Source organism: Drosophila rhopaloa, unplaced genomic scaffold (assembly GCF_018152115.1).
Source record: "Drosophila rhopaloa isolate 14029-0021.01 unplaced genomic scaffold, ASM1815211v1 contig_163, whole genome shotgun sequence".
Taxonomy (NCBI): Eukaryota; Metazoa; Arthropoda; class Insecta; order Diptera; family Drosophilidae; genus Drosophila; species Drosophila rhopaloa.
In genome coordinates this window covers 3,993,831-4,005,440 of record NW_025335043.1, presented here as the reverse complement: position 1 = coordinate 4,005,440, position 11,610 = coordinate 3,993,831, and the positions used below count along the sequence as shown (strand labels likewise).

Below are 11,610 nucleotides of genomic sequence, written 5' to 3'. Positions count from 1 at the left end.
ATTGGAGTTGAGGGGAAACGATAAACTGAATGTTCTCGCATTCTCCTACTCAGCGAAAAGTGGTCCGGACTAGTCTGCCCGTTTGTTGGGGGTCCTGGCCAACTCTGTTCTCCGGACTTTTGCACCCTTTTCGAAAGGCACTTGTTTTAGGAGTAGAAAATTAAAAGGCACAGAAGGAGACAAAAGCCAATTAATGTTCGACAAATGCAGCTTTACAGCAACCGCTTAATGGAAAACCTAATTGCGGCGAGTATTATTAGCTTACGTTAATAGGATGGTTAGACACGAATTTAACTGCCCATTCTATTACAAAATGTAATAAACTTTTTGTATAAGTACCCTTAATAAGGCATTAAATTAGTAATTTCGGTGGCAAAAAAATCGTTAATATTAATATTTAATTGTATGTTTTTAGTACAAAAGGAATATTTAAACACATATTGCTTTTACCTTGTTTAATATTTTATTATTGCATCACAAAATCAATTTAATTTTGATAAAGGCAACTAACACATTTCCGGAAAGAGTTTTAAATAAAAAAAAATAAAATTTTAAATTTTTGAGAAAATGAGTTACACTATTTATTATTTTTAATGGAAATTTGTTTTCCAAAAGAGTATTATCTCTTTATGTGCATATGTGTTAAGAATATAAGCAATGCTCTGGTTTTCATAACTCAAATAATGTCTGACATATAAAGCCGGGTTGATCTTGGCTAAAAGTGTTCGATTTTGCTTTGGTAGAAGGCTGTGCTTTAATTGCCGGGATGTTTTCCTTTGTGACCCAGCCGTTTCGGCCTTTCTACTGCCTTTTGTATGGACCTGAGAGCCAGGATAATTTCCGGATCCGGTGCCTTCGTCGGCTGCTCAGTTTCCTGTTGGGCCTGGTTTTGGGTCACCTCCTCTGGAAACTGGTGGCTCTGAACTTCAGCTTGGGCCGCCTGTTCGCCCACGGACCCACCGACCTCTCCGTCTTCACGATCTTCGTCTTGCTGACCGGAACGGCCTTCATGCTGAGTCGTTCAACTCGAACTGTGATTATGTTGATATTCGTGGCACTGGTGGGCAAATCTGGAAGGACATATTTCCGAGCTGTGGCCTTCGCCTTCATCATATCCGGTCCCATAGATAATCTGGTTGCAAATGCAGGCGAAGTGGCCCGGGTGTTTGTCTGCACCACTATGCTGACTTACAATCTCTCCAAAACCCGCTTCGATCTGATGGCCAAACCGTTTACAAACACTTTAAAGCACATGCGCGGGGATGTGGAGGAGATACGCCAGACCTTCGGGGAATTGCAAGGGGTCCTGGTGGATCTTAAGTACGCCGTGGAACACTCGGACATCGAGGACGATAAATATGGTGACAAGAAGACTAAGCCCCTGTACGAAAGATGGGGTAGGGAAGCCCGAAAGATGAATATTAGTGGCAATGGAATGGTGGGCAAGGAGCTACCAACAGCCGCTGAAGCTCAGGAGCGTTTCCAGAGGAACATGAGGAACCGCTGCAAACATCAGCTGCAAAGTGGCCATCGGGTGTGCCTGGAGGTGTTTCAGCAGGGTTATCGCAAGTGCACCACCAATTTTCCACCACTGATAGGCAAGGCCATCTGTTGGCCCTATCGCGTGGACATCATCTGCGAACTAGATCTCTTTGGCAATCCGGACAAGATATGTGACCCGTCCGATGTTGTGCCGCGGAACTTTGGAGAGACCTACGTGCAGCTATTAAAAGCCGAGCAGGAACTCTTCGACAACAGTTCAGAGATACAGGTCAGCTATGAGGTGAAGGACGAGGAAATAGCCAGGAGCAAGCTGCAGTCCGCCCAGAGAACTTCAGAGGCTTTCACCAAGGACTTCGAACGCCGAAGACGCATTTTTAACCGGGTTATGGGTGTGTTGCAGAAGATTCTGTGTTTGTTTATGCTGCGCATGATTTTCGTATCCATCAATTACTATCTAAAGTATCTTGGTGACGTGGAGTTCGACAACTTCTACATCACCGATTACTTTAAGCATGTGGACCAGAGGCGCAAAGATGAGCGCAATGATGCGATTTTGCCACTGCGCACCTACGAGAAGTCCATGTACATCGACCTGAGTCACATTTTCAGTCGCACCCACGAGGAGTCGACTACTGTATTCTTTAGCTTGATTCAGTTTCTGCTGGAAATAGTCACTGCAGGTCTATTTATTTTGATCGACCACATGGTGGTCGAACTGCTACAGATCATCCGAATGCGATCACTGATCACTTATCACCAGGAGGGCGAGCATGAAGTGAGATTTAATGTGAGTGATAGATATTTAAGAAGTTAAAAAATCTAGTTTATTTTATATATAATACCCTGATATTTATAGATAAGTGGTGTGGGACAAATGGCGAGACTGCTACGCACCACCATGCATAACTTCAATATCCACGAGCGGGTCTCCACTTCGCTGACCAACGAGGAGTGCCTGCCCGATGCCCACGTGCTGCCCAGGTCCTTCTACTACAAGCTGCTCCTGCTCTATCTGGTAATCCTGCTACTGATCTACCAGAGCACCACCTTCCTGCGAATGCGTCGCATGATTTGCAGCTTTTTTTACTACAAGCGGGAGAAGCAGCGTATTCTTTTTCTGTACAACCGCATCCTGCGGAGTCGACTTAGTTCCCTCGAGAATTTAGTTCGCAGTGCCGAAGACAACTTGGCCACATATCGCGTCCAGCAACACGTCAATCTCTTCTTGTGGCTACGCTTCTCATGTCCTTCGCTCTTTGGTTGGCTCCGATTCTTTAAATGCGCCAAAAGGAACTGCCTAATTTGTCAAGGATTCGAAGATGCCACATTTACTTATTGCCATACCTGCGGTGTATCCTATTGCGACGACTGCGCCGAGGATCTCAACAGTGTTTGTCTGCAGTGTGGGACTGTACTTTCAAGGATACCAGAGGATTCGGACAGTAGCGTCGAGGTGTACGCTTACAGGAAGGAGAAGTGATGTATCTAAGGATATATATATATGTTAAGAAGCAGTCCTCTACATTTAAAATACTGGTAATACTATTAATTGCATTTTTTTGTGGTAAATATATCTCTTTTTGAAAGAGTGCCTTCAAGGCAGTCTTTAATTCTACCAAAGACAGGTTAAATGTCTTCCCTTTCTGGTACAAAGTCCTTTAACGACATTACAAAAGTTTTTCTCATATGTGCCGAAAGCATTTGGCAAAGTTTACCCTTTGAATTGGATATGCTCTTCCCACTAGGGGAATACTTGGCAATCATCTTCCAAGAACTTGGTCCCTTAATCCCACTTGCACTACCCTTTTATTAACTGTCCTTCTGTATGATAATCATATCTTCAACCTAATTGCCATTTTTCCAGTCTGTCAAACTTAATTCTCAACATTTCGCCCCAGCCACTCCCAACTATTTCCTCGGCCGATGGCACTGTCTGCCAGTTGTCTACTGTAAGTTGGAAAACAGTTCTTTGCAACAAATACAAGCATCGCTCAATTAGTTGTCCACCCTTTTGTCTGGGCCACCCTAATTCCCCACCCTGCCCCCCTGTTTCAACATAATTATGCACATGTCTGGTGGAGCTGGAAAAACTTTTTGTCCTTAGACAAACTTTGCTCAAGCGGCGCTGATTCGATTATGCCACTGGAAAGCGAACTGGAGGAGAATTTCAACACTATGAGCAGCAAGGATTAAGTTACAAAATTGTTAATTAAAAATAATAAAAACGCTAATTGAAGAAATGCCTACAGTAATGCAGAACCTCCTTTTTCGGCAAACTGAAAACGGTAACAAAAGTTTTTCGGTTGAAAATTGTCTAGACTTTTGGGATCAGCCAAGATGGTGGGTTGGGCTACTGGGTTGGTGAAAATGTGAAAACGCTTTCGGGCATTTTCCTCGACGACAAACTGGGATGAAACAGTTGCAACAATGACGACGACAAAGTCTTTCGCCCACGCCCTGCTCTAGTTTTAATATTCATAAGGCTTTTGGCCTCTGCCGTCTGGCTGCAATAAAATAATTATGCAAACAAGGGGGGACTGAGAGAACCACAAGTGAAAAGGAGTTGCGTCTTTCTATTGAAATTTCACACATTTCGCTGGAAAAAACGACACCGAAAAAATGCGCAAAATTTTCTTACGAAAAACAAATACTACGGCTAAGGTGGAATCCACATTCAGACACTAGACTGGTCGGCATGCCGTGTGCAAAGGTGATTATTTGACGTTCACACCTTGTTGCAGTGACTCCCTCCCTTCGAGAGATAATGGGGCGAGGTCGTCGACGCTCGTCGGCGGTTGTTGTGATCAGCCACAGAAGTGACAGGTGTGACACTCCGCCCGACAGCTCCCAGTACTCCAATCCCGACCCTCTACGCCATCTGCCCAATGCCAGACTATGAAGACGCAACTAGACGAGGCGAGACAGTGGTGGGTACTGAAAAAAAGATGAAAAAACCAGCGGAGAATTATTTCCTAGAAAACTGCAGACGGATGGTTGAACGAGCAGTGTAAAGACCAGAAAACACAAAAAAATGAGCGAAAACTAGAGCTTAAGGAGGAGTACCGACTATGATATACACTTTTTACAATACGAGTGTCTTATAAATGTTTTTAAAAACTAAAATGGTTAAAATGGTAGATTTCTAGATTTAAATCTGTTTAGATATTAATTATTTTTCTGATACATACTTTTGTTTCAATGTTTTTTACTAGACCAGAACTTGTCTTTTTAGGCCATAAGACGTATAATAAATAAAAAATAAATCAACTAAGAATATTTTGTTAAAGTTGATCATAATTTTTTATTAATATTATATAATAATAAATAAACCTGATAGATTTTGGTTACATGGCAGTATTATGACTATTTCTTTTTGGCATGCCACGAAAAGTATTTGCTAATAAATGGAAAAGTTCAAAATAATATTTAAGTTACCTATTTTAATCACTTTGCCTACTTTCTTAATATTTATACCCTTGCAGAGGGTATTATAATTTTGGTCAAAAGTGTGCAACGCAGTGAAGGAGACATCTCCGACCCTATAAAGTATATATATTCTTGATCAGGATCACCTCCTGAGTTGATATAGCCATGTCCGTCTGTCCGTCTGTCCGTCTGTCCGTCTGTCCGTCTGTCTGTCCGTCTGTCTGTCCGTCTGTCTGTCCGTCTGTCTGTTTCTACGCGAACTAGTCTCTCAGTTTTAAAGATATCGAATTGAAACTTTGCACACACCCTTCTTTCCTTTGCACGCAGTATATAAGTCGGAACGGCCGGGATCGCCCGACTATATCCTATAGCTGCCATATAACTGAACGATCGGAAATGCCATAACTTTGGTGTTTGTTAAGTTAGGAAGTTGGGATTTTCTATGGGTTTTGTATTTGGCTAATCAATCCGACATGCCGAGTTTCATAAGGATCGGCCGACTATATCCTATAGCTGCCATACAACTGATTGATCGGAAATGCCATAACTTTGGTGTTTGTAAAGTTAGGAAGTTGGCATTTTCTATGGGTGTTATATTTGGCCAGCCAATCCGACCTACCAAATTTCATAAGGATCGGCCGACTATATCCTATAGCTGCCATATAACTGAACGATTGGAAATGTCATAACTTAGGTGTTTTTAAAGTTAGGAAGTTGGGATTTTTTATGAGTATTAAGAATGCATCATATGAATAATTTTGGAGAATATAATTTACAGAGTATTCTGCAAGGGTATATCAACTTCGGCTCCGCCCGAAGTTAGCTTTCCTTTCTTGTTTTTTGATCATATCTTATTTCTTATATTTAAAAGAGAAATCAACTCCTGAAAGAGAAGACTATTTCCGTGTTCACCTGCAATAGTGTATGGCCAAGTATCACAGTCTAAACGAAAATGGGCAAAGTGCTGAAAAATAATCGGGCTGAGTCCCTCAACTGCCTTTATCATCACGGGCGCAACTTGGCGTTGATAATGAAGGAAGCAGAACGATGGCCCACGGATGGTTGAATGCTCGCTGGTCAGTGCATTGTTTTCCTTTTTTTTTTTGTTTTTTACTGAGCTGTTCCAGCGGTTTGCCTGCAATTTGCGAATCCCAGAGACTCCGATTCAGAACCAGAGTGAACTATTTAGCAAAGGGAGCCAGGGGATCTGTTCCATCCGTTCGCGGAGCAGCAGGTGGTAAAGCGTAGAGAAATATGGTGCGGAACATTTCAATTAGAAAAAGCGGCGAAACGGCAGACTGAAGAAACCTCGGACCGACAGCCTGTCGTCGCCCCCAATCAGTGGATCCCCCTCCCCCCCACTTCGTCCATCTCCAACTCCCAGTTCCATGGAATATTCCCCGCCTTTGAAGTTGTGTTCGCCTGACACTGACGAACCGCGACTGTGGCCATATCATCTCCTCACCTTTTCCCCCCACAACCAGCATTGCCTGCTATTATTTCAATAAAAATTCTTTAATATTATTTTAAGTTTGTTATGGCAGGTTAGTTTGTTCTTTCGCCAGCCATTCTTTCCCCATTGTGCTCGTATTTAATCTTTATAATTAAAATTTAGCAAAAACTGAAAAAATTCAGCTTGAGGTGGGCGCCCTGGGTGCGAAGAAGCGCAAACGTGTTAAAAATTGATTAAAGTAATTGATTTGGAAGGGCTGGCGGTGAGGGGGCTTTGAGTTTTTGCGGATTATTCTTTATTACTCGCTACCTTCTTGAGTTTTTTATACCTTTGTTTAATTCGCTGTGGACAGCCGACTCAATTAAAACAGTGAGCGGTGTTTGCCTTTATTTTTATAACATTTTTATTCGAATTTATTTAGCTTTAAACGAACGATAAACTGGTGAAGTGGTGTGGACACGAAAGACTTAAATAAATAAATTCTCCTAAAAAATCAGATAATCTTTTATGTAATTTTATTAAAAATATATATGTCCAAATAATAAATTGAATAAAGAATTAAGAAACGAAAAAATGTATATTATTATATTTTATTTTCTTAAACGATTGAGTTATCTAGGACAATCTCAAAATGAAAGCAATACTATTATTACTATCGTATATATACATTTATTACATTTCAATTATCAATTTTAAATCCAAGAGATATTTTACTCCTCTGGAGCTTAAGACTCATTCATTGTGAGTTCTGTAAACTTGGAATGTGAAAACCAGCTATCTTTTTGATCTTCTGTTTTTCTCACACAGCGAATCGCTAATTGGATTCCAGACAAAGCAAAATATGATTGTAGGAGTGCATTTGTTTCGATTTCGTGTAGAAATCATATGGCAACCACAAGGAAATCTCAGCTTTGTCAAGTCAAACTCCACACACCAGACCCAATTTTCACACAGAATGAATAGGAGTGTGTGAGTGGAACCCACTGCACCACAAATCTTTCACTCGGTTTTATTCACCCACTTTTTTGTATTTCGTTTTTTTTTTTTTTTGCAATAAAACAGCAAAGGAAAAAGAAACCAAACTCCACTGTGCGTGTTGAACTCAGACTTTTGTGCCAAACATTTTCGGGATGGAGAAGTTAAGGGGTTTGTTTGGCTGAGCTCAGCTCAGCTAACGCCTTTTCGGTCTTTTACAGCAAAAGCGCGAAAGAGTTAAAAGGCGAAGCACAGAAAGCAGCAAAAACAGAAAAAGCATCGCAGCACCAAAGCATTTTCACCCTATTATTTCGAGCAATTTCATCAAAACTAGACTGGGGCCCGGCCTCTGCTCCAAATTGTAACCGCAAAACCTCCCAGTCCAGCTGCCCAGTTGCCCCATTGCAAGCCTTTGTCTACTAGAGATGAACTCGTGAGTCACGAGGTGGGAACTATAGAAAAAATTCTAGATTAATAGTTTTTCTAAGAAAATATTTTAAAGAAACATACATATAAATCAAAACATTTTAATATTGTTTGTTCATAATGAATTGTAAAACCACAAACAAGCCTTGATTTATGCACATAGAAATCTAGTTTCGTACTTCATTTTGATCTTAAATTAATGTAAGTTATATAAATACACATAACATAAACTATTTATATTGAATCAATATAAGCATCAATATAGCATTTTCGTAATTTACTCAATCTCTGAAGTTCAATGATTTCCTAACTTCTAAGTGTACCTGTTCGCCATCTAGTACCACCTCTAGTAGACTGCGGTCTTGTAGCTTTATTTCCACCACTTTTTGTCCACTACTTTGGCTTTTACCCCGTCCGCCGACCATCCTCCTGGTTCTTTTGCCATCGAGTTGTTGGCCGCTCTCAATAGAAGCAGACAGGAGCAGGTTTTTCTTTTTGCCTTCTTCCCAAATGGCCAGCAAACGGACTGTCGACTCTGTCGGCTGTGTTTTTCTTATTTGGTTTCCACTTTTATGTAGATTGGTATTTATTTTCCACGCGAAAACTAGCGAAAAGCGGGCAAAAAACCTGGGCCAGAGAAGCGGCAGCAGTTCTCACACTATAATATGGTATGGGGTTCGGTCTCTGGGCCTGCGGTTCCTTAACTCCCCTCATCGCTCTTATTATCGCGTCAAGCGGGAAAACACAAAAAAAAAAAAAAAAAAGAAACAACAAGAAACAGCCACAGCACCAAGAAAGAAGTGAGTGCAACTATTTTGCGGTCTGCTGCCTGACAAATGGCAGCCAACGCCATCGGAGCATTTAGCCAAAGTCCAACTGCGATTCCAGCTCCAAGTCGGAGCTGCAGGTCTCCGCGGCTGTCGGAAGTAGCACAGCAAACTGCCGCCACTGACCGCCCCTGGGGATCTGGATGCAATGTAGGCCCAGTTTCCAGTCTCCAGCTCAGTCAGCTCCACATCCATCTACCCTATTTTCCTGAGCCGGTATCTCAAATATCTTTATCCCGGAGATCCCTCTAGAATTAGAATGATTGCGTTGTAAGGAGACATAATTTTTAAGTATTCCATATATTTATATTTAGTTCATCAAAACTCTATAAATTATTGTATTGTAGTAGGCTCTTAAAAAGTAAGTGACAGCACAATTTATTTTTAATATATTATACAAATTAAAATAGTTACATATAAATAATGAAACATTTTTGATAGAAGATCTAATAGGAGATCTTATGTTAAACCTTATAACAACTAATTTCAAAATTTAGACCAGCCAAAAATTAAATTTCAATGTTACTGTTGAATAAGGAAATATATTTATTATATTTTACCAGAAGAGCATTCCACAATCGCTAAAGTAGCTCCCTTTTATTTAGGCTATTCTTGCCTGTCTCTAGACCATGGCTTGGTAATTAGATTTAGTTTAACTCACAGATTTTGATACGTTAATTGTGAATTGTGCAAATATATATAATTGAGCTGGGTGGTGGTTTTGCCGTATCCGCTAATAGAGAACAGAAATGAGTGCTAGAGTTGGTCTTGCCTGGTTGGTTCTGCATTTTTCAACTGGAGCTTGTCTTGGCATTCCGCTTTAGTTTTGCTAAATTAGCGACCAACCCGATTCCTCCCAACTACCTGACCCTCTCCATTCTGGCGTGAAGAAGACAAATGCCTGGAATTCTTTTCTCAAGCCTTTTGGCTATGCATTTGATATGCGACTTGCAGTCGGCAGTTGGGACATTGAGCTGGATGAGCTGTGTGTGCCCAGCAATTAATAGGAAGAAACAATTGTTGCGACTCAGTTTCCCACGTCGAAACCATAGGTAATTCTTCACTGATTCAGAGGATGAAAATTCCGCCCAAATTATAATCATTAAAAGCTAATCGGGGCCTAATTGAGACTCAATTTATTTGGCATACACATCCCTACCGATAATACCATATAAGATCCTCATTATTCTTTGCGGTAGTCATATATCGGCCCCTTTATCCGTTTTACATTCTACTTTGCTTTGACTTTGGCGTTCTTCATATAATAAGGGTGAATTAAATTAAATCTGACAGAAAATGTTTTGGGTTCTCCAGCACCCAAAAGCAAAAGCCGAATATCTTAAAGACGTTGATGGAAACCTGTTGGTCCCAATCAAATTGGCAATTTTCGGCTTTGGCGGGGGTTGATTTCAAAGTTTTAAAATGGTTCTGTTTTCATTGCTAAAATATTAATAATCAAAAAAATCTTAATAAAAAAATAGAAATGCTTATATTTACAAATTAACAATAAACCTCAAACTTATATAAGTTATATTGTGAATTTTTGAAAATATTTTTATACTTTTATATACTGCTTAACTGTTTTCGAAACGACTTTAGCCACCCTCGCTGTGATGACAAATCGCTCGATCCATATCCAGAAACTGCTTTGAAGATTCCACACATTTGAAAATCAGCCCGAGATCCGATGCACTTTCGGCCAACTTTAATGGGGGCCGGATAACCAGTTCCAGGAACTCGGAAATTATGCGATTTTCGATTTTATTAAAGTTATTCCACTTGCTGGCCGGCACAGCAATTTTTGCTTCACCGGAATACAATAACGAAAAATTATCATTGTCTCCTACATCATCCGCTTAATGTGGGGATCCATCAATCTGCGTTCGTTGTCCGTTGTCCGCTGTCCGTTTTCCGTTGTCCCTTGTCCGTCGGCGGCTGTCAAACACGCCGAAACTGAGACTGAGAATGGAACTGGAGATTGGGACTGGAGACGAGACGATGGACCATCAATCGCATTAAGACCATAAAAGGATTGCTCATACGGCTGACGATTCTGAGCCCCATCACGGCCGTTGTTTTTGTTGTTCGGGCGACTCCTCTGCTTTTGCATGCTTAGCACTGCCGTTCTGAGTGTTGAAAGAGAATTTTTAAGTCCATTGTATGGGTATTCGCTGAAAGTGCCCGAAAAAAGCAAAAGTCTTGAGTGCTGCTAACCAAAGCAAACCGAACCGAACAGAAACTGGGCGGAGGAAAAAAAAAGGACAAAATGTCACAAAAGCGTGACGATGTGTCGTAAAGTACTCAGACAACACTAACCTCAAAATGGGGTCTCAGATGATATGGAAAATGTCGCCTGGGTCTGGGTCTTTTGAAAACCCCAGAACCTTGGCTTTGGGCTTTCATCGATGTTTTGACTTTAGCTTGAATGCCCTTTCGACAAAATTGTAAAAAAGAAAAAATATAAACAGAAAACAAATCAAAATTTTTACTGTATTGTAGTTTTTAAAAAAAAAAAATATCTTTATATACATAAATAAATAAAAATAATAAGATGACATCAATAAATGAATATTCAAATTAATACATAAAATTTCAGTTATTAGTTTAAAATGCTCACAATTTTTTTATTTTTTGAGATTCATTCTGAAAGGCTTCTAAGAGCTTTTAAAGACACACAATTTTTTATCTATGTAAAAATTGTTAGTAAACATTCGTTTTTCCTTTTAAAAGAAGCTAGAGAACTTGATGATTCGTTAGCTTTTTAACCTTTTTGTCAACATGTATCAGATTCAGCCAGCAGCTGTCAACAGTCAGTCAGCCATGGCCACTGAGATCTCATCTCATAAAAAAACGAAATGGAATTTATAAATATAAACAGAAACCTCTGGAGCTCCAATGCAGCTTAATCAGTTCAGTTCAGAAAGGTTGCCGGCTGAAAAGCTTTGTTGCTAATGTCGAGGACCCAGAAGAAGGGACACAGTCAATGGGGCATTCATCTGC

At 40.4% G+C, this 11,610-nt stretch overlaps 1 protein-coding gene across 1 annotated transcript; it reads left to right on the top strand.

Moving 5' to 3' along the window:
- Positions 1–766: 766 nt before the first annotated feature.
- Positions 767–3,495, top strand: LOC108045787 (protein sneaky). Its single transcript, XM_017125208.2, has 3 exons — positions 767–2,290; positions 2,360–3,039; positions 3,402–3,495. Exons 1-2 carry the CDS (start codon positions 767–769, stop codon positions 2,981–2,983), a joined length of 2,148 nt encoding a protein of 715 aa, XP_016980697.2. The 3' UTR covers positions 2,984–3,039; positions 3,402–3,495.
- Positions 3,496–11,610: the final 8,115 nt, after the last annotated feature.